Source organism: Colletotrichum truncatum (genome assembly GCF_014235925.2).
Source record: "Colletotrichum truncatum strain CMES1059 chromosome Unknown Contig_0005, whole genome shotgun sequence".
In the NCBI taxonomy this organism is placed as follows: Eukaryota; Fungi; Ascomycota; class Sordariomycetes; order Glomerellales; family Glomerellaceae; genus Colletotrichum; species Colletotrichum truncatum.
The window spans coordinates 2,273,195-2,299,144 of record NW_027222402.1 but is presented as its reverse complement, the minus strand read 5'-3'; the positions used below and the strand labels follow the sequence as shown (position 1 = coordinate 2,299,144).

General features: G+C 51.6%; 8 protein-coding genes across 8 annotated transcripts; 2 read left to right on the top strand and 6 right to left on the bottom strand.

Moving 5' to 3' along the window:
• Positions 1 to 1,559: 1,559 nt before the first annotated feature.
• On the top strand, positions 1,560 to 5,480 carry CTRU02_208706 (meiosis-specific serine threonine-protein kinase mek1; the record flags this gene model as incomplete). The annotated part of the gene is made up of 4 exons (XM_036724877.1): positions 1,560 to 1,590; positions 1,745 to 2,442; positions 2,497 to 2,796; positions 2,850 to 5,480. The coding sequence occupies 4 exons, from the start codon at positions 1,560 to 1,562 to the stop codon at positions 5,478 to 5,480; spliced, it is 3,660 nt and encodes a 1,219-aa protein (XP_036583509.1).
• Positions 5,481 to 8,955: 3,475 nt separating this feature from the next.
• CTRU02_208705 (uncharacterized protein) lies at positions 8,956 to 9,222 on the bottom strand (the record flags this gene model as incomplete). The annotated part of the gene is made up of 1 exon (XM_036724878.1): positions 8,956 to 9,222. One exon carries the CDS (start codon positions 9,220 to 9,222, stop codon positions 8,956 to 8,958), a length of 267 nt encoding a protein of 88 aa, XP_036583510.1.
• A 1,459-nt stretch (positions 9,223 to 10,681) lies between these two features.
• Positions 10,682 to 13,212, bottom strand: CTRU02_208704 (oligosaccharyl transferase stt3 subunit; the record flags this gene model as incomplete). The annotated part of the gene is made up of 5 exons (XM_036724879.1): positions 10,682 to 10,952; positions 11,005 to 12,154; positions 12,203 to 12,877; positions 12,934 to 12,957; positions 13,086 to 13,212. 5 exons carry the CDS (start codon positions 13,210 to 13,212, stop codon positions 10,682 to 10,684), a joined length of 2,247 nt encoding a protein of 748 aa, XP_036583511.1.
• Positions 13,213 to 14,224: 1,012 nt separating this feature from the next.
• CTRU02_208703 (mitochondrial f0 subunit e) lies at positions 14,225 to 14,787 on the bottom strand (the record flags this gene model as incomplete). The annotated part of the gene is made up of 3 exons (XM_036724880.1): positions 14,225 to 14,298; positions 14,410 to 14,593; positions 14,767 to 14,787. 3 exons carry the CDS (start codon positions 14,785 to 14,787, stop codon positions 14,225 to 14,227), a joined length of 279 nt encoding a protein of 92 aa, XP_036583512.1.
• Positions 14,788 to 15,566: 779 nt separating this feature from the next.
• CTRU02_208701 (cytoplasmic dynein 1 intermediate chain 2) lies at positions 15,567 to 17,701 on the top strand (the record flags this gene model as incomplete). The annotated part of the gene is made up of 2 exons (XM_036724881.1): positions 15,567 to 15,689; positions 15,740 to 17,701. 2 exons carry the CDS (start codon positions 15,567 to 15,569, stop codon positions 17,699 to 17,701), a joined length of 2,085 nt encoding a protein of 694 aa, XP_036583513.1.
• Positions 17,702 to 18,325: 624 nt separating this feature from the next.
• CTRU02_208702 (pyridoxal reductase) lies at positions 18,326 to 19,315 on the bottom strand (the record flags this gene model as incomplete). Its single annotated transcript, XM_070205126.1, has 1 exon — positions 18,326 to 19,315. One exon carries the CDS (start codon positions 19,313 to 19,315, stop codon positions 18,326 to 18,328), a length of 990 nt encoding a protein of 329 aa, XP_070061201.1.
• A 972-nt stretch (positions 19,316 to 20,287) lies between these two features.
• Positions 20,288 to 21,709, bottom strand: CTRU02_208700 (zinc finger DNA-binding protein; the record flags this gene model as incomplete). Its single annotated transcript, XM_070205125.1, has 2 exons — positions 20,288 to 21,236; positions 21,285 to 21,709. The coding sequence occupies 2 exons, from the start codon at positions 21,707 to 21,709 to the stop codon at positions 20,288 to 20,290; spliced, it is 1,374 nt and encodes a 457-aa protein (XP_070061200.1).
• A 362-nt stretch (positions 21,710 to 22,071) lies between these two features.
• On the bottom strand, positions 22,072 to 25,300 carry CTRU02_208699 (CAP-Gly domain-containing protein; the record flags this gene model as incomplete). Its single annotated transcript, XM_036724883.2, has 5 exons — positions 22,072 to 23,257; positions 23,316 to 23,709; positions 23,765 to 23,866; positions 24,300 to 25,028; positions 25,177 to 25,300. The coding sequence occupies 5 exons, from the start codon at positions 25,298 to 25,300 to the stop codon at positions 22,072 to 22,074; spliced, it is 2,535 nt and encodes an 844-aa protein (XP_036583515.2).
• Between the last annotated feature and the right edge of the window lie 650 nt (positions 25,301 to 25,950).

Sequence of the window (25,950 nt, the reverse complement as noted above, 5' to 3'; positions counted from 1 at the left end):
GCCAAGGTGTGATGGAAGGCCAAAACCTCCATATAGTGAACGCACTGCTGCCTCAACCCAGTGGCATAGGTTTTGCTCCCTTGAACAGGCAGACGCGTGAAGTCGGTCTGTTCTGCGCCTTATATCAAAGCTAGCTCACTGACAGTCGAGCTTAGCAGGCGAGGAGCCGCTTGGACGTTCTTAACGGTGGCACGTTTTAGCGGGGGGTATCAACTGGGATAAAGACAAGCTGCCAAGTTAAGTAAGTTTAGGTAAGGTGTTGCGGCAGGGAACCTTGATGGGACCGTTCCCGTCCCGTCTCTGTACTGGTTAGTTCATCTGCCGGGAGGTCCAGGCTCCTGTTGCTCCTTCTTTTTTCTCTCTCTCTCTTTTTTTTTTCTCCCGTGGGAAGATAGGATGGAAGGTCTTTTTTGCCTCTCCTTTCTCGCCACCCAGGTGGTTGGCTTGGCTTGGCGGCCTAGTCTCTACTGCGTAGTGACAATTGAACCACCAGTGTACGCTAAATTACCCTGGCTTACCGGCTCATGGGGAGTGACTTTTTGTTAACTCCCTGTGGGATCTTGGTTCAGCGCAGTCTCCGCAGTTTTCTCCTGCGCCCCGTCATCGCCTGTCAGCCTCTCATTTCAGCGGGTTTCCAGCGCTGGGCCGGGGTCTGCCCAACGCGGAGACTGGTTGACGCAGACCGCAGGTGCCCCTGAAGGCTGCCTCGTGGGCACTGGTGGACCCGCCCGTCTAGCTATGTAGTACATGCACTAGCAGACGACTGGCAGCCAGTGGTTCGCGCATCGGCGAAAAAAAGAGAGACATTCGTTCTCGAGGTCGAGTGCACGCCCACTCCCTCGCGTCCAGAAGCCACCGTCATCTGACTTCTCACGTAGACCGCGAAGGGATCGCGTCGATTAGAAATTCTAATTGCTCACGCTTCGTTGTTTTTCCACTCCTCTTGATACCCCTTCCCGATCCTCTCCGTGTCCTCTCTCACATCATCCGCCGTTTTCTCGTGTCTTGTTGTTTGCCGGCATGACGTCCTTGTTGTATGCTTGATTTATAAAGACGGACGTTGCTAGGTGACCGGGGCAGGAAACGACCCCTCCACCTACCTTTTTGCGCAGTTACAAGCTCACTCACTCGCTCCCTTCCTAACTATCTTGGCCTCCAAAGTCGCATTTCTCGCGGAAGACGCGAGGACGAACAGAAGACCCCACCGAATATCGAGAAACAAGGCACCCGACGAAGGACGAAGTCCACGTTTTCACACCCCCTCTCGAAGCCCGTGGCGTAAATTTTTAGGGGGGGAAAGTAAAAAAAAGAAAAACCCATCCAACCTGTATGACATCGAGGACTCCCACGAGAGCGCGCCATCAACACCACTTTTTTTTTCCCTTTTAGCCAACAGTAATAAATGCATTGCTCCCTTCTTCTGTCCAGCCGCGAACTTCCCCTGCACTGGACTCGTATCTTGAATCCCTTCCCACACCAGGCAGCCTGTCACCGGCCCGCGGTCGCGACGGCAGCCTAGACGAGCCTCATCTACCTCTTCCACCCTGTCGCTGATTCCAATGGAGGGTGATGGGTCGCAGCCCACCCAAGGTATGCATCCTGCCATCGATTCCTGTGGTTTTTGTTGTCACCGTCGTCGGTTGTCGGTGCCGCCGTAGTTGCTACTACTGCTGCTGCTGCTGCTTGGCCTCGCGGCTCCTACCAGTAGAAACTTGACGCTGACTTTTGTCTTGCTGCTTCCCAGCTACCCAAAATGTCCTTGACCCACGGCGCGTAGGCAAGCAGAACTCGGGATTCTCAGACGAGGACATCTCCGACATCATCTGCCTTCTCTATCCCCACTCCGACTTCGCCCGCCGCGAGGTTCACCGTATCGCCCGCGACCACTCGCAGCATGTTGTTGGAAGGGAGGAGGCAGACGCCGTGGAGCCGGACTACGAGCAGGAGGATAGGGCCGACCAGTTCCAACTAACGCCGCCTAATATCGATCATGCCATCATATTGCGGCTCTCGGCCCAGACGAAGGACCCTCTCCACGGGTTTCTTTTCGGCCGCAATGTCTCGCGCTGCGATATCTGCTTCGCAAACGACCCCATGAAGCGCCTCAGCAACATCCATTTCCGCATCTACGTTAATGAGTATGGGGTCGTCATGCTCGAGGACCAGTCCACCAATGGCACCTTTGTCGATGGCACATTGCTGCGCGCCAAGCCAAAGACGGCGAACGACAAGTGCGATACGAGGAGGGTATTGAGCCACGGTTCGCGGATCAAGGTACTCATGCATGCCGAGAAGCACGACCTCGAATTTCTGGTTAGGATACCCAAACGGGTGGGCGAATATGATAGGGCGTATACCTCCAAGTTGGAACACTACTTTGCGGGCTTGGAAGAACTCCGCAACAAGCAGAACGAGACCATCACCCCTGGTCCTGGGGGTCATGTGAGTTTGCGTTCTACAACGGCTACTGTTTGTGTCGTAAACTGACTTGGATAGGTCGATTTGTTCCCTCCAAACAGAAGACCCCAGCAAGCCACGACGCGAAGGATAGCGCTGCCATCCGGCACGACACAAGACAATACAGATCGGTTTCCGAGGGAATGGGATGGGTCTGGCAGGTATAACCGTATTGGTCAAATTGGCAAAGGCGCATTCGCCGTGGTTTACAAAGTGACGTCCAAGTTTGACGGAAACCCATACGCTGCTAAGGAACTTGAGAAACGACGATTTATTAAGAACGGCATCCTAGATCAAAAGGTGGAAAATGAGATGAAGATCATGAAGAAGGTGCAGCATGTAAGCCGTCTAATGCCCCTCTTCTTATTCTTGAAGCCCCCTAACCTCAATAGCCCAACGTTGTGCGATACATAGAGCACTTTGACTGGGACAACCGGCTGCTCATAATTATCATGGAATATGTCGGCAATGGTGATCTCGGAAAGCTCATTAGCAACAGGGGCCCCCTGCAAGAGCCATCAGTGCAGCAGATGGCTGCACAACTCCTAAGTGCTTTGGCTTATTTGCACGAGAACCACATTACCCACCGAGATGTCAAACCCGACAACATTTTGATCCAGTCCCTCAGCCCTTTCGATGTGAAGTTGACAGATTTTGGTCTGTCAAAAATGGTGGATAACGAGCAGACCTTCCTTCGAACCTTTTGCGGTACACTGCTTTACTGTGCCCCAGAAGTGTATTCTGAGTACGCCGAGTATGACGACCAAGGTCGTCGAAACCCGCGCAATAGAGTCAAGCGCGCTGCAGTCGGGCAACGATATGACCATGCCGTCGATGTCTGGTCCCTGGGCGGAGTACTTTTCTACGCCCTCACTGGCAGCCCGCCATATCCTGTTAGAAATGGTGTAAGCTACTCAGAGTTGCTGCACACTATCATGACGCAACAGCTTAACACCGTGCCCCTTGTGAGAGCCAACGTCTCCCAGCAGGGCATCGAATTCCTGCGTCTCATGTTGGAGAAGCGGCCCGAAAGTCGTGCGACGGTGCGAGATTTGCAGTATCATCCCTGGCTGGGGGTTCATAGACTCAGGCCACAACCAAGCGGCGAGCAGTCATTTGACGAGATCACTGACGAGGACGAAGAGCTGCAGATCAACGCCTCCCAGCTCAGTCTTGATGAAGGCCAATCCCGTCAGACCGAGCCGTCATTCGAAGAAGTAGTAGATGATGACTTTGTTGATGATTTCATCGAAGAAGATTCAGAAAAGGAGAATGGGACCTTTGGCCCCCCCGGGCATGGAGCAAGGCTGTTTGGAGAAGTCAACGTTTCAGCTGTTGGGAGTTCTGGGGCAATACCAGAAGACAGGCTCAACCTGCCCATCGCCGATTCAGGCGTCTTGGGTGATGAGAGCTTAGAGACAGAGATCCGGGATAGCTACGACTCAGGGGATGTGTCGACGATTATTGGAAAGAAGTCGCGAAGCAGCGGGGCACGAGTGTCTGTTTCCGGCGCGGACGGTCAGTCGGCGGATCAGCTGCAGAGCCTAGTTTTGAACGTCGCATCCCAAAGCCTTGGCGCGACAGAGTATGATTTCCAGATGAAGTCGGCAGCAACCTCACATGTTGCTGATGGCACTTTCTACACCGCCAGCAAACGAAAGCCACCATCAGTGGACACAAGCGACGAGTTCGAGCCACAGCCTCGGGAAAAGCCAGTTTTTAAACGGCTCAAGTCGGAGGGAAATCTCGACACGTTGGCGGAGGAGGAGATGGAACAGTACAAACTCATTGCTTCTGTGCCACAAATCAAGAGGCTGGAATCGGGACGTCAAATCGATAAGCCTTTCCACAAAATGAGCTTCTGGGGAGGCGACTCGAAGACGTGGCATCTTCGGTACCCGGAGATGACACAACTCCAGTATGACATGTTTAAACAAGCTGCCCAGTTACGGGGCGAGGTATTCGAGCCTGGCAAGTCTCCGTTGTGGGAGCTAGCATTCAGGCACTTTCCGCCCAGCAATGGTTTGCCTGCCCTACACACCAATGAACAGTCAAGTATCAACGACACAAAGACGATGCTGAAAAGAGACGACAGGAAAGTACTGGACGATATCGAGTGGGACATTCCTGCCACTGCTCCCGTACTCGACGAAGATTCGCTGCCAGATACATTGCCACCAGAAACGCAGAGGATCGTTGTTCCGGTCCTCCAAGATGAGGGTACAAAGCGCGCAGTTGCTGTTCTAGAGTCATCTCCCGGATCAGTGGTAGAGGGAATCTCTGTCCCGATCACTGGCCTGCTGATGTCTTGGGGCCGAGGCCCGGAGAACACCAAGGTATATGAGACAAAAACGGAGATTAGGGTGCCCAAGTACGCGACTAAGATTGTCCTGTGGAAGGAGGGCTTCGACCCGAACAAATGGCGAAAGGGTCTTCCGTGGGATAAGGACGAAAAAGGCGAGGGATATGCCTTTTACCTCTCAACAAAGGCAACCAATGGTGTACTGCTTAACGGTCACGCCCTCCCTTCTCACGATTGCAAGGACCCTACAAGCCCTTCCCGCAACTGGATTCCCATCTATGACGGTGATGAGATCGTGGTCTGGGGAACTCCCGCCGATACGAGTAAAACCAAGGTCACCTTCCGCTGCTTCTGGGGCGACTCATCCAGGCCTCGTCCGGCGGAAGTCCCGCTCCAGCGTGTCTCGTCTCCGACGGCGCGCAAGATCGATGATGTCTCCGCCAAAGCGGACAGGCGCATACGACAGGCAGCGGAGCAGCGCAAGTTGATGGACGCGGCTGCCAAGGAGTACGATGAGCGCGAGCAAAACATTGAGAGGGAGCGTGAGCGTAGTCGCATCTTCGAGGAGAAACGTCTCGAGGCGCTGAGGTTCGTGACGCTCAGAAACGCTTCCAGGCGCGGGTCGCCGGCCAGCGCTCCGGCTACCACTGCCCTGAGAGGCCAGACCCCCAATCTAGGTGTGCCGTCGCCGTTGCAAGACTCCCAGAGCCCCCCGACGTAGGACATCGGCGGGGGCTGCTTGTGGGGCCATGGGCTCACGCGCCCCTGCCTCGTTTACCTGCCCTAGAACAAACGGCTGTATCATGGTCATACCGCGATTTCTGGACCATATGATATTAGCCCCAGACCACGGAACCGAACGTGGACCTGTCCGACGACATGCATTACGGGTAGCTGACACGGGTCAGCGCTAAGCAGATGTATACGCCGATAACAGCACACAACATGCTCAATGGTTCAGAAAGCGATTTTTCAGAGCAAGCGTACAGAATAGTATCAGAATTGACCACCGGTTCAGCCAATACCAGAATTGAACATTGTAGATACAGCAAGAGGAGGAAGCCGCCTGTTACCGGCATAAAGGACAAGGGGGGCGGGAACAGGAGCGGGATAGTGAGAAACGGGGCGTAACGTATAGCGGCGGACAAAACTCAGTAGAATAGATGACGAAAATTCATGAATGCAAAATAGCACAGGCGTCTGTTATTACTTGGACATGGTTACGAAATCTGCCAGTCTCTCCGTGCGTGTCTTTTTGTTTCCCTGGGCGTATCTGTGTCGTATGGACCTTACACGCATATCCTGCAGCTTAACTACTGCCGTCACTGATCTGGTTTCTCATAAGCCGGCGGCCTGTGAAGGTTGTGTTGCCGTGCGCTGAGATTTTACAAGATGCTTTCCTGCGGTCTCGGCGCTTCATGGAGCGGTTTTTGACGTCGTTTGAACGAGGCGTACATGTACGCCTCGTTCAACCAGTGAAGTACGTTCAGCCTACGCCAACTCTCCGAGAAAGAAGCAGTTCAATCTTCTAGTCATCAACTACTCTATTCAGAGTATAGCTAGCTAAGTACAATTGGCAATCCCGGTTCCCTCATATCCGTGTCCAGCGATACTGCGTGCTCGATTCAGCCGAAGCCTCAAGTGGCGGAATCCAATGCACATCCAAAGTGTCGAGTCCCATTGCAGACCCAAAATTGCTTCCCAAAGTCATTATGCATACACAAAGACACTCTCTTTCCGGTAAACCTTGTAATGTGCTGGCTCGGCTGCTTCTACCCGGTTTCTTGCTTGAATAGAGAAAACCAGCATGTGGGCAAAGGCATCATCAAAGATTGCAATTCCGAGTTTGAGGCCGTCTTGTACCGCGGACTTCATGTGCCACCACCAGTGTCACGAGACGAAGTATTTTAAAAAGCTTCGGGGCGGTGGAAGAGTGGGGGTGCATGAATTTAACGTCGGGGTGTAGCCATGTTGGCTTGGGATTAGGAAGTGATACTCAAGGGGAAAAAAAGAACAAAAATAATAAAATACCGAAGAGAGTCTTAAAAAAAGAGAAGAAAAAAAGAAAGAAAAAGAAAAGAAAAGTCTGACAAACAAAACCGGATTATTCCACGGCAAGTTCTGCAAAATCTTGTATGGCAGAATCTAAGTCGACAATATGCTTCGTCGTTGCACAGTTTTGGTTGTACTTTTGTGAGCAGGAGTGCTGAATCGTAAAATACTGACCCTGAGCGAAAAAAAAAAAGTTCAGACATGATCGAAGAATCAGTGAATATCAAATAGGGGAGAGTTGGTAACATAAGTTCAGACCGAACTCCCCTGACGATACTGGATGTAATCGTCGTAACCTGGGATCAACATCGTGTGGACGTCGCTCTCAGACAGGTCGTCAGGGAATTCCATAGCAAAACCGAGGGGTGGGAGTCTGGCCTCGTGCGAAGAAGACTTGGGTTTTGTGGTAAAAGTGATATGTTCGAAGGAAGGAACCGGGCCGTGGGTGCTTTCTGGCTCCCAAGCCGCCCAGTACTCGGGATCTGCCGCAGAAAGCCGGCATCTTGGCAAATTTGAGTTATCATCATTATCAGTTGGATAAGATTGATGCTGGTTGGCATATTCCTTGCCATGCTGCGATTGGCGGGGTTGCTGAGTGCGATTTGGATCTGAGCTTCGCTGGTGAAAGTACCAGTCGCCGGACGAAGGTCCCTGTCCTGGACTAGAGAACATCGCGCTTTTGCTGTTGAGATTGGAGGCATGTGACTCTTTGCTGAAGCTGTGCTGGTTCTGTTCGGAATAGCTATTAGATGGGTCCCAGTGCGGCTCACTGTTGTAGGTTGCCCAAGAATCCCAGCTGGCAGAAGGCTCCCGGCAACGAGACTGTTCACCTTGGTCGACAAATAAATTCTCATTATCTTGGAATAGATGGTTCGTGTCGTAGGGTTCTGAGTGGACACCACAGTCGTTGATGTAGTGTGGTGGCAAGTGTGCATCGTCAACAGATTCGTAGTTTACAGGACAGGGCTGGTTCTCCTTTCCTTGGCTGTGTAAGACATGTCCACCATTCTGTTGTTGCGGCTGTCTATTGCTGGGATCGGTACGCTTGTCTTTAGCACAGACTGCACTTTGGCTATGGAAGCTGGAAAACGATTCGTTGTGCGTGCTATGGAATGGATTGTTCTGTCCACGGGGCAGGTAGCCCTCAGGAGTGTAGAGTCTGCTGACGTGAACTTGATCGCAACATGGAGTTGAGCTGTTGTTTAGTGGGCTGCTGTTTTGCGTTGCCTTGTAAGTTCCAAAAGCATCATATCCAACGTTGGGCATGCTCCAAGAGTTGAAACTCTCATCGTCGGGGCGATACCTCGTGGGTTTAGGAGACCTTGCACTAAAGCCATCAGGGTCTCTGAGAGGATCATCGAGTGGAATAGCCTTCTTGCCATCGTGAAGAGCTTCGTGATATTGCTCAGACCGAAACTTGGAATAGCTATCGTCACCCTCCGAGTGTTCACGCTGCCAATACGTTGGAGACGTGCGAACTTCCACGCGCTCGTTGAAGGTGGTCCTCTTACCAAAAGTGTTCTGATCCGAGAAGTATGGTGAATTCATCTCAAGAACGCTGTCCTTCATCTCCCCTTTGAAGGGCGTTGGTGTAATCGGTGGGCTGAGCGTGCAAGTGATTACGGGACAAGCTGGGATGGAATTGTCACCAGTAACACCCTCATCGCAATCCGGCACACGAATAGCTTCGTTGGGGGCGTCTTCCACTGATGGCGATTCATATTTACTGTTAATATTGAGTGTTGCAGCATCCCTGGACACGGCGACCTTAGGCTCAGGAGCATGATTCGTTGTGGCCAGTCTTTGCCGAGTAGCGCGGCGCTTATATAGCCGGCTTTGGATGGACTCGGACGGGGAATTTGCCAGTGATTTGTCGCTTGTTTTTTCGTAAGCTTCGCCTAAAAGGTCTGCAGGTTCACTTTGGAAGATTTGTTTTCCCCATTCCTCGTTGACTCGGCGCTGAGCAGGTTGATCCGATTTCTGCACACTGAGATGCTCATCCGAATGTTCATCTGGCTCGTCGTCGCTCTCTTCGGACGACTAAGACACGTCAGTATAGGTGAGTATTCAAATAGACAAATCGAATATACTTACGCATCCGAGTAAGGTTTCTGTAGGGATTTCCGCCTTCTTGGACATTCGTTTCATGCAATGGGCACAGAAGCTTTTGACGGGCTCCTGGCCAGGTTGGATGGGATGCTCTTTGTTGAAACGGGATGACCGAGCAAAACCGCAACCGTAGCAAAAATTGCCATACCGAGTGAGCTTCTTGTAATCGTCGCTGTAAAGGTGCTTGACATGACATGAACTGCAGAAGTTGCGCCAAACTGGCTCTCCAACGCGAAACTTGCGCACTCTGTGGTGCTCATCAGACCGACGAATGCCACAACTACAACAATAATAGCCATCATGATTGTCGTCAAGATGAACTGGTATCTCGGATTCCTAATCGTCAGATCCCTGTTTTCGTCCGCTCTTCTTGCCTGATTTTGCACCACAATGGGGATGGTTAAGGTTGTTTTGCCGATGACGGCCATTGGCTTGGCCAGTAGAAAGCTTGTAGTTGACAGAAGACGTAAAGTGGTTGAGAGCAGAAGTATTTTGAGGATCCACGAAGAGGGTACGCGGTACTTCAGGTGAGTTTACCACAGATGCTGCGGCTTGCACGTTTCCGATAGCAGGTTGAGAGACAGTTTTAGGGCCAGGTATGGCGCGGCTGGATCTGACACGTCTTCGACGAGGCTGTTTCTCTCGATCTTTGCCCTCATGTTCGTTTTCCATCTGGCGATGGTGTTTCCGATGAAATAAGCTCTTCCGCATGGCAGCTGAAGAATCGTTAGCTTTGCCTATTCCAGGAATAGAGTTAATGGGTTCCTTACAGTGAGGACGAGATGATTCAATACCTTCTGCTTCAGAAGCCAGTCCTTTCTCCTTTAGCACCATATTCTCCCTGCCACTGCGACTTTCTGTAAAGCTAGTAATGCTAATGGAAAGACAGCATTAAGAAGTAAAATGAGTGAGTGAGATATTTCTTATGATTGTGCCAGGGCGGTCAGCTTCAAGGGTATGTTAAAAGATGAAAAGATGGAAAGGTGAAAAGGTTGAGAAAGAGAGCGGTAAAATTATGGTGCGAGTTCCTGCCTTGTGGGAAAAAAGCCAGAGTAAAAGTCCTTATCCACCGAGGCAAGAGAGAAATTGACACGGAGGAAGGGCGCAGACTAAAGCGACACACACCCGTCAAGGTTACTAGTTCTTTTAAATGCAAACAACACTGAAAGATGCCATAATTCCCCCTACTCTCGACACCCTGTTCCTTAGGGCACCGCCAGGCTTACAAGAGGACCAGCTGGGGCGACCTTTTTCCCGACTGAAGGGTGTTAACTGAATGCAAATTGATATTAAAGCCGTCTTTGGTGAACATGTATAGACTCAAAGTACACTACCTAACGGGAATATTCCCACATACATGAATGTATTTACCACATATGCATTGTTAATTCTGCCTCCTTGAGTGAACAGTCCCAGAGTAAATGGCATTTTAGAGCGTATTCTGTGGTACTCTGTGTACGAAGAGTAATGAAATGTGACTGTCACGTAGGAGAGGACGGCTTTTCACTTTTCGAGGAGGCCTTTAGACCAACTCCTTTGGAGGAATCCAACTCTCAACATAGTACTTCGACATGTTGAGTAGCACAACACGCTATTGCATAAAGGCGTGCACAAAGAATAATTCATGATCGAGTATTGTACATTTACCAGAGTGTGCTTTTTTGTCTACTAGTGGAATCTATGGCCACCTTATTCCGGCCCTAATACAAAGAAATTGAGAAATCCTCTCTAGGGAGCCGAGCCATGCTACAAATAACAAACTTAGTCCACTCTGAGGACTCTGGGGCCGCGCTTCTTCTTGAGCGCCTTCCTCTTCTGGCCCCTTTCAAAGGCAGAAGCAGCTGCGTGGTCACGACCCACATTGTCAAGGTCCTTGACCTTGTAGATACGGATGATCCAGTTCTCACTGGTGAAAGCCTCGTCCAGGGTGTCAAGGGTGGGGCCAACGTCAGGAAGGCGAACGCCACGGACACGGTCCTGGGCCTGACCTTGGGGGAAAAGCGAGTTGTAGTTGTAGTAGGACATTTTATACCTGCGTACGGGTTAGTTTCAAGTCGTTAGAAACCAAATGCCGTTTCACTTACATCAAACTGTTCTTCATGGTGTCGGTAGCACCCTCATCGACTCTGTACTCGCCGCGGGGAGTGAAGAACTTGCGCTCTTGGACTTCCTCAGGCCAAATGCCCTCGGCAATACGAACCATCCACAAGAACTTGTTGATGTCGTCACCGGAGTAGCCTAGAAGACCACCAAAGACAACAAGGACGTAGTCGACCTCGTGCTGGCGCATGATAGGGTAGCTGACTTCCTCACGAGAGCTCATCGCCTTGCCAACGGTGGCAATGTGCGTGTTGTTCCAGGTGTTGTTGTCGACCAGAGTAGGGCGATCCGCCATACCACCAATCTGGTAGCCGTAATCCCACCATGACATAATCTTGGCGTCCTCCTTGGTGTTCTGACGCAGCCACTGATAGGCCTCGCGGTAGTCGTCAATAATATGCTGGCTTCCATCAGGCATTCTGCTGGCGAGGACAACGGAGGGAGAAGAATAGGCGTTGGACGTAACCCAGGTGCAGTGGAGAACGAAGAGCAGCAGGAATATAGACATGCCGCCAACAACAAGGCCCTTGGACAGGAATGTGTAAATTCCGATGAGGGGTTTGCTGGTAGACTTCAACCCTCCTTGCTTAGCCTTCTTGGAAGTGGCCTCAACAGCTTCAGCCGCCTGGTGGTCTTCAGGGTTGGGCGACTTGGCGACCATGTATGTATCCAGGATCTGCGAGGCTGCGATAGCCGCGGCAACACACACAATGGGTGTCAGAGTAAGCATCAACCGCACCATAACACCAGCGAAGTAACTTCCGAAGAGCGCATAGACGATGACAAAGACGTGCTCATCCTTGAGGTCCTGGAAAAGCAGGTAGACACCGGCGGGGAAAAGCCATACGAGAAGATTAAGGTCGAAGAAAAAAGCAGGCCAGGCAGTAGGCTGGTGCTCGGAGACAGAGGCAATGATAGGGATGTGAATCTTGGCATATCCGGTATCCCAGAGGGAGTAGAAACGGCCACCCCAAGGAGCGATGTAGCCGAGCGAGGTCAAAGCCACCAAGCCAGCCAACGCAAGGCCGAAGGTCGCAGCCAGGAAGGTGTACAAAAAGGTCTGAAATTGGCGACTGGGGATAGCGCTTCGGACGTAGTCGATGAATGCGATCAGCTGCAAGAAACCAAACATACCTGGGCCAAGTTAGCCAATACTCAAGACGAATTGTTCATTCAACTTACCGAGGGCTGGCATGTGCTCGCTCGTCTTAACGGGCAGGAAGCCGACAAAGGGAATCTGCATGCTTGCCAGGGTTCCCAAGGCGTACCATGTAGTGTAGCTGACATAGAGACGGGTGCTGTAACGGCCCATGCAAACCAAGGTCAACGCATGCAAAGGAAGCATGCAGGTGATGAAGGCATAACCACCCCAGGAGGCAACCATGTAGCCGTAGAAAAGGGCGCAAAGAGCTCCCCAAAGCATGGAGCCCAGCTTCAGTGCCTTGATCCACAAGTAGAAGGTAAATACCAAAAGGAAGATGGCGATGGCCTCGTTATCGTAACTGCCAGCAACAGATCGAGAAATGTAGCCGGGAGAAATGCCCATAAAAGCAGCAGCAAGGAGACCGGCCGATGGTGATGTAGTCATCTCATTCGTCAGTAGATATGCAGCAAACGCCGTGAGGCCGGAGAAAGCTGGTGCGAGAAGAACACAGATGTTGCGGATATCGACGGGGACGGTAAGAGCTCGAAGTGCATGGTAGATGGCGCCGCTGGTCACCATCAGACCAGGGTAAAGGGTTCCTCCAGTAACCCGACCGAGAGGATGCCATGTGCGATCATCAAACCAATCCCAGAACTTGTAGAACCCATTGGCCACGAGATATTTAGTCGCTCTGAAGTTAAACCAGGGGTCGACTGCGAAGAGTTAGTACGCGACGATGGGAAGGAGGTCGGGATAGGGTGAAACCGACATTCGTGAATAATACTCTCAAAGCCTATTCAGTAGAGATTAGTATCATATTCAAGATAAAATGGATATAGAGCGATGAATTGCTGCACACTTGCCAATTGGCGCTGGTAGGCTGGCAGGATGCTGGCAAGCAACGTGTCGAGGGGCACTTACGAATGACAGAGAAAAGACGGCTTGCAACAGCGGCAGCTGCAATCAAGCCCAGGATAATGACTCTGAGAAGAATTCTTGTGTTCTGCGCGCTGCCTCCAGAGAGGGCTTCCAGAGGTTGGGCCGACATTGTGGCCACGGGTGGTTAAGAGGCAGTGGCCTTGAAGGTGAAGATTGCGTATTGAAGCTGGCGACGACCACCTGTCTCACTGAGGACCTGAGAGGACAGCTTGAGCTTATGCACCTGAATCGGTTAAGCAGGGGTGGAGTGCACGGTCCATATGGAGCCGAGCCGTTCAGTCCGCGTCCCACTGGCACCTGAGTGGCTTCCGTCAGAAGTGTCAGGTCAGTCACGTGCCTCGGACAAAGGATTTCCCAGACAAGGAGAATCCGGTCAGCCGGGGTGGCCGGTGCTCCGGATCTCGGCCGTCATGAGATGACAGACTAGATGATGAAGCCTATATACCTTGAGCAAACAAAGGCATAAGAATATTTCTTCTGGTCAAGCTTGATCCACATAGAATTTTTGAAAAGAGACGAGTATACTTGTCCCAGGTTTCCTTGGTTCAAAACGTGTTGCCTCGAAAACATCAAGTTGCCATAGCCTCAGTAGATGGCAAGAGAATGCTTTAGCGATTAGTAGGTGAGACCAAATTACTATATGGCAATCTTCAACACGGTTGCCAAGTCAAAACAAACAAAGACTCTAAAGCTGGTCGCAAAGTGGAAGCGTCCAGTGAGGCGCATTACAAATCATCGCAATCACAATAGGGTCCAAACTGGTGCCCTCCGCTTCAGATACATTCCAAATCGGGTTCAATCGCAACGTCAACACGATATATAATATGGCCCCAAAGCGTACAGAAGAAAATAAAGATTGATGTAATCCAATGGCTCGTTCCTTGGAATTGTCATCTAGTAGAGCGTATTGTACACATGTACATCCGGTAAACAGAGGCGTAAGGAAAATGTCTATGCAGTGACGTCGGGTGTGGTGCCAACCATTCACCTACTGCTGCCGAAAGACCAAATTATTTGCCCCTTGGTAGGACTATTCGTGTTCTTTTTGCGCAGGCGTATCCCCGATCCTGACCCCGTCTATCCGTTGTGCAAGCCGTCCCCCCTCACAAATTCCCTCCACTTCACGGGTTCTGCTTCACCAGATTGTTGAAGAAAGCCTCAAGGTCGAAGTTGGGGTCCATGGGGTCTTGGTTGACTTTAAAGTGCATTAGTTTTGCAAGTTCTGCTGTTGCATTTGTTGAGGGCGTCGCGTAGGAATTACGCTATCCCGCGACTGGGGCGCCCTTTTGAGGCAAGGAATACGTACCTCCAGCATCCGCCGCCTTGACGGGCGAGTTCTTCTTCGCGAACTCGGCCTTAGCCTGCTCTATCAACTTCTCCTTGCGCTCATACTCCTTCTGGGCGGCGGCGGCCTTCTGGCTTGCCGTGATGGATCGCTGGTGTGTGAAGCCGTAGAAAATACCCAGGCCAAGGGCCGTGTAGCGGAGCACCTATAAGAATCCATCAATCAGCTAATGTTTTTCTAATCGTGTGATGATATTCGAGTTTGGAGTCGGTCGCGTGGTGATGGGTGCTTCATCGGCTTAGGGAGGAACAGATGGCTGGGCTCTCGCATCGTGGGATGCAGCCGAAGGCGAGGAAGAGGGCGGCAAGCGGGACGTACGTTAACTCCTGAGGAAGACATTGGGGGCAATTGCCTGGATTTCGCGACTGCTTTCGGATGGGAGCGAGAGATGGAAAGGACAGTGCGCGGGTTGACAATGGCTGCCAATTGACCCTATTCGGAGCTCTGTCGAGGGAATTACGTTAGGGACGCAAGGTGTGAAGTTTTGAAAATATGCTCGGGAAAACTCGCAGATTTTCCACTGGTTGGCCGTCAGGTCACTCCGGGCCTCTGGAGCTCGGACGGGGGATGCCAGGCCAGCAGCAGGCTAGTGGCCAGCGGCTCAGCGGCCAGTCTGCTTGCTGGCGGGAAGCTTACAGCGGCTGTCTAGGTACTTTGGCTCCAATGGCAGGGTAGGTTTTGCCGGTCCTTTGCCGATCCGGTTCAATCACGTGCATTAATTTGCCTTGCAAGGTTAGTGTGCTCATGGTGGAAATGCCTGCTGAGCTATTGAGGTACTGCTTGTAGAGATCAACTTTAATACAGGGTCAGCTAAAGTAAGTACCTCTCTGCAATCTGTTGGCACCCAAGGTACCTTGGAACAGGGCCCAGGGGTCCTTCTGGAATCGTGGAGGACAACACGCGCATTGAGAAAGTAATCCCCATCAAACAACCGACGCTACCTTTCAAACATTCGTCCCGGGCAGATTGTCAACAGAAGCTGTCTCTCGCGTACTTAAGCAAACAACCTCCCAGTTTATGCCCGATTTTCATCCCTTTTCCTAACAGTCGGGCCTTCCCCCACGATCTTCGTCACTCTTAGTCGGCGAGTCCCGCAATGGGAATAAGGAGAGGACAAAATGCAACAGAGACGAGATGAAATCTTAGCGAAGAAGGCGAAACTTGCGGAGTTGAAGCGGCAAAGAGAGCTTCGTGCAAGCCAGGCTACTGCAAGCCGGCAGAGCACAGGAAGCCCTGGCGATGTTGGTTAAAACAATCTCCCTACCGGTGCAGCTTGCTGATGCACATACAGTTAGTGTCGCCCATCCCAGGCCGAGCCGAGAACCGCCGCGATATCGAGACATTGATCAACAGTCTGGTGGGGGAAAGCCGACCTGGATCTACCACTGGCGGGGCTGCGTCACCGGCTCGTAGGGGCAGCCGGCCGAATAGCGTTCTGAGTGCAGGAGAGTTAAGCACGGAAGCAGCTTCGGAGTTCACGACTACCACAAATGGCCTACCACCTCTTGCTCCAGCTCTGGCTGCGGCACCAGTTCAGCTGAGCCTGACAACTGCTCCTCTCAAGACGATATACGAATGCCCACCGTCTCCTGTGAAGGAAGTGCACTCTTACAGCAAAGGAGTGCAGACCGCCGAAGAATGGACCCCACCTAGCCGACCCAGGGCTCAGTCACTCTCTGAAGATGAAGACCTTCCAGTAACGTCTACACCCAACAAGCGGTTAAGCAGAAGACAGCGCGATAGGGAAGAGGAGTTGAGGCAGGACATCAGGAAGGAGGTAGAGGAGGAGCTGAAGGCGTCGTTGGATTTGCTCAAGGACGGCGTCCTTCCCCAGGATATGCCTGCCAAGGCGAACTATCCTATGCGCAAGCTGACGACTGAGGAACTCGAAGCCGTTACAGGCGCTCCCGACTTTGCGGACTTCCTAGAGAAGTCCACGAAGGTCATAGAAAGGGCTTTAGATCAGGAGTATGATATTCTCACCGACTACGCCCTCCAGGGCCAAGATGTGGACGACGAGGACGACGATAGCGGTAACGTTGGTGGTAAGGGCCGGCGGAGGGTGAAGGAAGTGGCTCAGTTTTTCGACGAGAGATGGTCCAAGAAGCGAATGATCAGCAGCATCGACTTCTCACATCATCATTCCGAGCTGATGCTGGCGTCATACACGAAAAACCCTACTGCGCCGCATGAACCTGATGGTTTGGTCCAGGTATGGAGTTTGGCTCTGCGTGACAGACCAGAATACGTTTTCCATGCCCAGTCCGATGTTCTCACTGCTAAATTTTCACCGTATCACCAAAATCTCATAATTGGCGGAACTTACAGTGGTCAAGTACTTCTGTGGGACATGAGAGCGAAATCAGCACCTGTCCAAAAAACGCCCCTCACAGGCTACGGTCACACGCATCCCATTTATTCTGTCGATATTGTTGGTACACAGAACGCAAATAATATCATCTCAACTTCGACAGATGGTGTTGTCTGCGGCTGGAGCATGGACGTGTTTGCTCAGCCACAAGAGCTATTGGAGCTGAAAGCACCTCCAGGATACAAATTAGACGACGTCAGCCCTACATGTTTGGCATTCCCACAAACAGATCCCACTTTTTTCCTAGTTGGTAGCGAGGAGGGCACTATCTTCCCTTGCCACAGATATGACCGGGCAGGTGCAAAGGCGGGGGTAGATGCTAGAGTCAGTTATAAAGGCCATACGGCACCGGTTATGTCGGTTGATTTCCATCCGGCTCGAGGCCCTGTGGATCTCGGCGACCTGGTTCTCTCGTCTTCCTTGGACTGGAGTGTTCGCCTGTGGAAGGTCCGCGCGCCTGCCGCGACATCGACCGCTGGTGGAGAACCAACTGTTTCTCCTCTCATCGACTTTGTCCGCGAAGACGTCGTCTACGACGCTCAATGGTCGCCAATCAAACCAAGTGTTTTTGCTCTTGTAGACGGAGCAGGATGGCTCGAACTTTGGGACATCACAGTTGAGACTGAGGAGCCGGTAGCGAGAATATCCCCGAGCACGCGTAAGGATGGTAGGACCATGCTGGCGAAGAGCTTGAACAAGGTCGCTTGGGAGCCATCTGAGGGCAAGCGTCTTGCTACTGGAGGTATCGATGGAGTGCTGACAGTGTTTGAAGTCGCCTCCGGTCTCGGCGGCAGGGACGATCTGAAGGCAGAGGAGTGGACGAATGTGAAGAAGCTGGTCAATAGGGTTGAGGCACACGGTCTAAGTGGCGCAATGGTGTAGAGTCGATTCCTTGGACTTTGTGTGTACTCTTAAGAAGGGAGTCACTATTATTCGATTTGTTGGTAAAAGGCGCATTCCTGTATACCCTGATACTGTGGTCAGCATCAAGCATGCCAATTTACTAGATGGAAATCTGCCATTCTTCTTGTACAAATGCCATAAATGAACTGTATGAATCCCTTCCTTTAACGTAAGGGAAGCAAAGGACGTCCGAAATTCTCCACTCATACCCACCAAAGGATTTCAACGGCGATTGGCTTAGTCATCCTCCGAATAAAGGTTGATTTAGCCGAGATCTGGCGGATTTTTCTTCACTCTACTTTATCATCATTCAAATGCCATCCCAGCGCTTTCAGCAAGTTTAAGTATTTAAGCTTGCTGTCAGGTCTGTCAATGTAAATGGTAAGTTGCAATTTTCCTTATTTTTCACACACAAATGGCATATGATGAGCAAATAAGAATTCTGCAATGCTAAAGGCCGCAAGGTCGTCATGTGGATAAAATCTTTGCTTTATGCAACACTGAGCCACGCTACTAAGCAACTATTTAATATTCTCGATCTATACGAAAGAACCCGAGCTAACCTTTGCGAAAAAGATAGAAACAAACAGTCTACGTAGTTCCTTAAGTGTTGATGGGTGCACCGGCAGGGTAGCGGTCACCAGCAATCTCAAATTTGGCCAGCGTCGCGTCAATCTCTGCTAGCTCCCCCTCAGTAAAATCCACTAACTTCGCATTCTCATTGACTCTTGCCGCTGTTGTGGCTCCAGGGATGGGAATAATCACGGGCATGCCGGGCTTTTTCGAGACGGCAATTGTCCAGCTGATGGCAAGCTGAGCAGGCGTGACGCCCTTCTTTTGGGCCAGGTCCTTAATTTGCTGTACGAGCTGGAGGTTGATTGGAAAGTTTTCGGGCTGGAAGCGAGGCATGAAACGACGGAAGTCGCCCTCGGGGATATCCTCTAATTTCGTGATTTCACCGGTCAGCAGACCTCTGCCGATGGGCGAGTAAGCGACCAGCGGGATGTTGTACTGCGCGCACGCTGCGGCGATGCCGTTTGTAAGCACATCTGTCGAGAAGAGGCTGAGCTCAACCTCGACGGCGGCGATCTTGGCGTGCTTAACGGCTTCGTGGATTGTCGCGGCAGACACCTCTGACAGACTGATACCGCCAAGCTTTCCTGTGTCGATGTACTCCTTCTGAATGACTCCAAAGGTGACCTCAAGAGGGACGTTTGGGTCGCGACGAGCGCACTCAAAAACGTCAACCTTCTTGCGACCTTTGAGCTGGGAAATGATGTTGTCAAGGGAGCGACGAACCCCTTCGGGGCTACCGTCAGGGTGTAGGTTCTTAACATTGACACCGCCCTTCATGCTGAGGACGACTTTGTCGGCGTCCTCGGGGTACTTGGCAAAGTAGCGCTCCAGGAGGGTCATGCTGTTGGACTCTGGGGTTCCATAGAACTCCCCGCCATTCCAGAAGTTGTTTCCGTTTTGAAGGGCGGCACGCATCGCCTCGAAAGCCTGCTCATCAGGAACAGGCTTCGCTCGCCAGGTGAAGCCCATAAGGCCGTAGCCGATTTGGCCGATTTCTTGTCCGGTGATCTGAACCATGCTGCTGGTGTTGGTAATTTGTTGTGTTTGTGATGTAGGTGGACGAGTGTCAGTGTGACTTATCGTGTACTGCGGGGTTGACGTGGTGTTCACTAAATTGGTAGAATTGATGTGGGTTGGTGTCTAATGGAAAGGATAGGCTTGGTGGAGAGATTAGGTTGTATATATAATAATCTGGGACACAGTAAAATGATATCACCGATATATCCAGCAAGAGGGCTAAGTCGGACCACCGTCAAGCACCCAATTCTATTGATACAGTACCTCAAATCATGACGATATGAGAGCCTGTTCCTGGCATCAGCTCTATCGTGTCCGCAACAGTTGTACCAATCGATTCTGATTGGAGGTGCCGGGGTTAGCCCGCCGGAGTTAGACGTACACGTTCGTCCATTCCCGACCGGTCGGAATTGTGAGCAGCTCACCAATCCGTCAGCCTGGGTTTAATGTACTCGCCAGCTACTAGCGCCGATCACCTAACGCCGCCTCCCACCCGATGTCCTTTTAATTGCACTATCTTTCAGAAGCGGTCGGCAGTAGCCATGTCAGATCTTTAATCCTTCCGGAGGTCTCTCGGGCGCGACGTCCGGTGTACATTCATTCCCCTTGACTGCGGTGTCAGTACCAACAAACCGCCACGTAGTATCACAAAGCATCTGGGGCGACCGGTTATCTGCTAATGCTCATCCCGCAGAACTTGATGACGGCATATTTGCACTACGTAACCGCAACGAGTGCCATAAGTCACCTTTCGACATTCTCGCCAATTTTTTTGCAGAATTAATCACCAAGCCTAAGTCCGTACTTTCGGCTGTGTAACGATATTGGTCTCTAAACCTGAAGTAGTGGATGCTTTTGAAATTCCGAAGACAAGTTTAAAGTCAGGTTAAATCGATAACCAGGTTCGGCCGATAACGTAGGGCTTTGTTCTATCAATTCCGTGAAAGATGGTTGCTCAAACAACTGAGTAAATCATATATCAACCAGCTTCTCAATGACAGCTTGTTGCCGAGCACTTTCTCCTTTCATATGCATGAAAACAGGGTCGATCCTTCTTTTACCATTTTCCTTCTCTACAGTCACAGAGGATGCAGTTGCCTGAGCTTTCTCTACCTGAAGCCGAACGGAATGGACCTCCTCTGCCATCTTCCTTTCCTTCTCGACCCTCATCCGGGCCTTTTTGGACTGTTGCGTGGCAATCATCATAGATGCCCCAGTCGATGCAATACTCGGACTTTTCTTTCCGCTTCTCCCGCCCTCGACAACAACGGCGGTAGCGGAGGGGTAAGTGGCAGAGAAGATACGGACGTCAATGGTGCCTGCAACAGGTAATCCTGCCGCTTTACGCCACCAGGCAGGCAACTCCGCGAGGCCCACGTCAACCAGCCCCTCGAGGGTGATGGGCATCTGATGTGTGTATCGGCAGTCCCTGCCGAAACTACATTGTCCCGTTTGGCACCAATGCCGGCAGAGACTGCCAGCAGGGCGTGAGGCTTTAGGTTTGCCAGCTTTGACACCCTTTTTGTTACCGGCAGTGTTGTCGCTACTGTAATTAGCGTTGATTTGAGCCGGAGTCGCAACCGGTGCCGAAGCTGACCGGTTGAGGGTAGGATGGTAAACGGCAGTCGCCGTAGCAGTTTGGCCCATGCAATCCTTCTCGCTACCCGTGGCCGTGTTCTTCTCCATTTGCAGATCCGGTCGCCGCTTGCTGCTATTCTCATTGGTGGAAGCGGAGGAGTACTCAGCTCCCGAGAAGTCTTCGGTTGAGGCCGACTCCGTGTCATCCGCCCAGTCAAGGACACGGCGAGGAGGCAGCGGTATCACGGGAGGAGGAGCCCGAGTCGGAGCTTGAGCTGGCTGGCCAGTCTTGACGGTTGCAGTTGGAACAATGTAATGGGCAATCCCAGGAGAGCTTGGGCACCTGTAACGGGTCAGTCAACATGCTTAACAAGGCCGGGTAAAAACCTACTTCACTGCCAGAGGCTTCTGTTCTTCTTCCGACTGTACCATTATTGTTGCCAGAGGATCCTTGTCTTCACATACTCGATTTCCATACTGGTATTCAGACGGCGACATAAAGTGCAGTTGGAAATGGCCTGGCGGTTTGGTGAATTCGCCAAGGTTGGACATGCCAACTGTCTCTCTGATAGTCATGTCCCGGGGCAGCCCGACGATTTCGACGTAGCTTGGCAGCAGGTCAACTGGTATCAAAGGTACTAAAGTGCTTTGGTTGACTCCTTTGCGGATGATGAAGTGCTCCGGCCATGGAACACCGGGCCAGTTGTCTTTAGCCGGAACTCCATCGTTTTGTGGGTTGTGCATGGACTGGAAGAGTCCTCTCTTACCCTGATTAGGCGGGTGTGCTGAATCAGTCTTGTTATACTTGGAGGTCATGTTGTCAAATGAATAAAGAAATTGAAGTATCACACCTGAGAGACACTTCGCTCGGGGATGCAAATGCTGGAGAGATTTGATGTTAAAACATACTTCTTTTTAGCACACCCAGACCAGAGAAATACGAGACGTCAGCCTCTCTTTCTATGTTTTTCGTTTGTACTCAGCAAAGTAATACGGGTATGGACTTTTCTGGCTATCTGCGGAAGTATGCGTGCATCCGTTTTCGATGTTATGGATAGAACAAACAAAAGTGGACACGCAGAATTATACGCATCAAACAGACTGGATGTAGCCTTCCGTAGCAATCACTCAAACCATACCCGTACCATCCGACTTGAATTTCCTACTTGCTCACTTGCTCACCTGTCCTCCACCCGAATTTTGACATCCAGCCCATCTACACAGAAGCCTAATTGCCTGGGCCCATCCTTGAGTTCAACCTCCCTCTTTACCCATCTGCCGCCCTTAGTCTCCTGCACCGTGTTTGCTTCCGCCTCACCGCCACTCCCGGTAGTGAAGGCGGCGTCCTCTTCGTCGTTGCTGTCATCCGCGTCTTCGTCCTCATCAAATCCAGCCACGGGGTCCCATTCACCCGTCTCCCAGACCAAGCGCAACCGGAGAGGTTCCTTGCCAAACAATCTGCCGGCAATTCCCTTGACACCATATATGTCTGAGGATTTTGGAAGGGAAATCGTTTTCGTTGTTGGTTGTTGCGTGCCTTTGAGCTCTGAGGCGAGATAGGAAAAATGCACGGTAATAAGGCGCGCCTCGAGGTAAGTAGGGTTTATTTCATCTCGGCGAATGATATCTGGGGCGCCATAAATGGCGCAGAGCTCTGCGTACCGGGCATGCTGGGCGAGAACCTCAGGTTCTGCTGCCTCGGGGACGGAGGCAAGCTGTTTCGCGATACGAGAGAGGTAAAACATTTCAGCATTAGAACGGTCCGAGGTTGAGATAGAGGTGAAATTAAGAGCCTTAAGGCAGCCCAAACGCCCAATGGTCAGCATATATGCCTCATCTGTAGACTTGGTCTGGTTTCCGCCGCCACCTGCGCCGCCAGGATCGGGGCGCTCATAAATGGGATTATGTGCAAACCGGAGGGCAGTGAGACCTGGGAAGGACGAGGGGAGCGCATCGACGAAGAACCAATTTGTGACGGCATTATAAGAGATATCGAGATATTGGAGGCTTGTCGGGAAGACGGGCGCCTGACCTGAAGTTGAAGAGATGGCGGAGATGTTGTTGCCTTTAAGATGAAGGTTTCGAAGGGAGTTGAGGGCTGAAAGAGATGAAAGATCTGAGAAGGAGGTGAACTCGTTGAATTCTAGAGTCAGAGTTGTGAGGGTGTCGACGAGGTGACCGAGTGGGATGTTCGGGAGCGCCGAAAGTTGATTCAAGCTACAGCTCAACGTGGCCAGAGATGGAAGCTTGCGTGAGATGTCGACAAGAGGCTTCCAACTCAACAAGGTTTCTTCGAGTTCCAGCTCATTGACGTTCGTGAACGCCTTTGTCTCCTCATCTTCAATAATTCTAAAGCGGTTACCACTAAACGCGCGTTAGCACTGTCATATTTGGCAGGGCGGACATGGTTGACGGAACATACTTGAGCCTTAGACTCCTCAGGCTAACTAACTCCTGACATATCCGAACGACCTGTATAAACTCTTCAAACAGGTTCCTGCTCAAGTCTAGCTCGATGATGAGCGGACTCGTCTCCTTGACACCCTTGTCCCCAGGCGCGACGTCAACGGCAATGCAGGTCCCGTCAAGGATCACAATGGTCAGGTCCTCGACGCGCGCAAGCTGTCGCCGGATTTTGTCGAAGCCAACCTCTTCAGCGGGCTTCTTGCCAAAGAAGACGATTTGAATCTCAGGCTCGCGCTCGGCCGCGGCTTCAGAGGCATACTTACCGTTCAGTGCGGCCACGAAGCTCTGTGGCGCGTCTGCGGGGCGAGTTGGTCGCACAAATGAAGCGGCGGTGGGGGATTTGGAAAGGCCTAATGAAACGATAAGAAATTATGCGTGACTGACAGGAGGGGAGAGGTTGAGCACAGGTGAAATATCTGACGTCCTTGTGTTGGCCATCGTGTTTTCCACGTCCGGAGTCATCCCATTCCACCCCGAGCCATGTGCCTGAGGTGCCAGCGACTGAGCCTATATAGCGGACTGTACAGAGAGCGCCATCATAGGACCGTCTCTGACCAACGTAACTATTGGATGCCATTCTTCTCGATTTTTGGTGAGTCGATGTCACCGATTATCCGATCAGCTGCCAAAGGGCATATCCTGGACCCTAGTTGTATCGCTACGGTGTGCAGGCAACAATTTTGGCATAGTGGAAGTGAGCTGGAGGGATCCCAGGAGACCACAATTGTTAGTACCGACGTTTTCACAGCGCGCCAGGCGCACTCATACATGGACAACGATTAAAAAATATATATCAAAAAATCGATAAAACTACGCGTTACTTGCATAATACCGCCAAAAATGAATTTAAACTGTCGATAAAACATATGTCAAGCGTACACTCATTAAGGTATTTACAGCTTCGACTTGGTAGGCCCCACAACCTTGATCAGGGCACGACCGTTGCTCAGGACGACCTTGCCTCCCTCAACTTTGGTCTGGAAGCGGATCTCTTCCCAGCCATCCTTGACCTCACCAGTCCTCCAGGCATCCGTCACTAGCTTATCGCCTGGCATAACAGGGCTGGCGAATCTTGCCTGGTACTCCTTGATGTTGGCAGGGTCGCTACCACCGAATGCCTGCAGCAGGCCATGGGCCGTTGAGTTCCATGAGTACAGGCCATGCATGATGGCGCCGGGGAAGCCCATCTTCTTGCCTGGCTCGGGGGTTGCATGCAGCGGGTTGTAATCGCCATTGAGGCGGTACAACAGCGCCGACTGCTTGTTTGTCTGGTGCTCAAAAGTGGCATCAGGCTTCTTGTCCTTCGGCGGAGGGAAGTTCTCGGTCGCGGGGCCCTTGGGACCACCCCAGTTGCCTTGGGCGACGTAAAAGCTGCTAGTAATTACACTGGCATAGTTCTCGTTACTGCCGGCCTCGACGAGATCAGTCTGGGTCTCGACAACAGATCCTGGACGTCCCTTATCGTAAACGCCGAGGACCTTGGTTCGGACTTCGAACTTCTTTCCGGCCGAGCTGGTGGGGAGGGGCTTGTGAAGCACAATCTTGCGCTGGCCGTCGACAACCCGGCGGGGGTCAAACGAAGGAACGTTGGGGATTTGAACAGCTTTTTGGGCGGCATAGAAGTCAATCACATCCTGGTGGTTGGTCTTGAAAGCTGGTGGTGTGTCAGTCGAGGTGCAGGCACTGAGATACTTTGTCGCGGAGGCCTACGAAGGATGATAGGATAGGTAGGAAAGACGGCGAAGTTCGGGTGTAGTTCCTGTTATCATAGCATTAGATGGAGGCATGATCGAGGGAGTTGGGCGAAAAGGCAAGACTTGCATAAAGGAAGTGCAGCTCCTGGTCGGTGCAGCCAACAGTGTTGGCGAAGAGGAGCACATCGCGCTTCACCCAGGAAACCTCCTGGCGGGGGTACTCGAATCCAACACCGGGGCCGCTCATCTTGACTTTGCAATCGACGTCTTGAAGAAATTGAGGGAATGATTAATCCAAGCAAGGAGGTTCAATTGGAAAAGTAAGGGAGAAGAATCTGGTCAAGTTGCACCTCGGCCGAGCTCTGGGGTTTCGCTGTGGTTTTAACTGGGCGCTGGTTAAGCTACCCTCGGCGCAGCTTTGGCCAGCTAACCGCAGCAATCCAGTGCCAATGAAACGTTCCTGAGCAAGTGAATTGCCAATGCCGAGGTACAAGTGTGGGGGTGGAGTTGAGCCATGCTGACAACCCCGGATCTGGACTTCGGGATCTTAGACGGCAAGTGGCCTGTTCATGGAGGGGCTTAGTTCGACATCAACCTCATTTAGATCGCGTATCACTGATCCGAATAAGATCGTGTGATGTTAGTTGTAAATTTCAAAGATTGTGTTTGCTAAACTAACTTGAATGGGCTGATGGTTATTGATGATTTCACCAGGTGGAGGGCCCTATACCTTCGTTGGTGTCGGCTATCGGCCGTTACTAGCCCCGAGACGCCGTCATAGCCCTGGTTCGTGCCGTCCTTACCTTAGACCTGGGAGCTCTTTCCTTAGCAGTTGTTTCTAAGAGAGCTCCCAGAGGCTTTCTCATCTAGGCACCATTGTTTTGATCAGTTTTATCT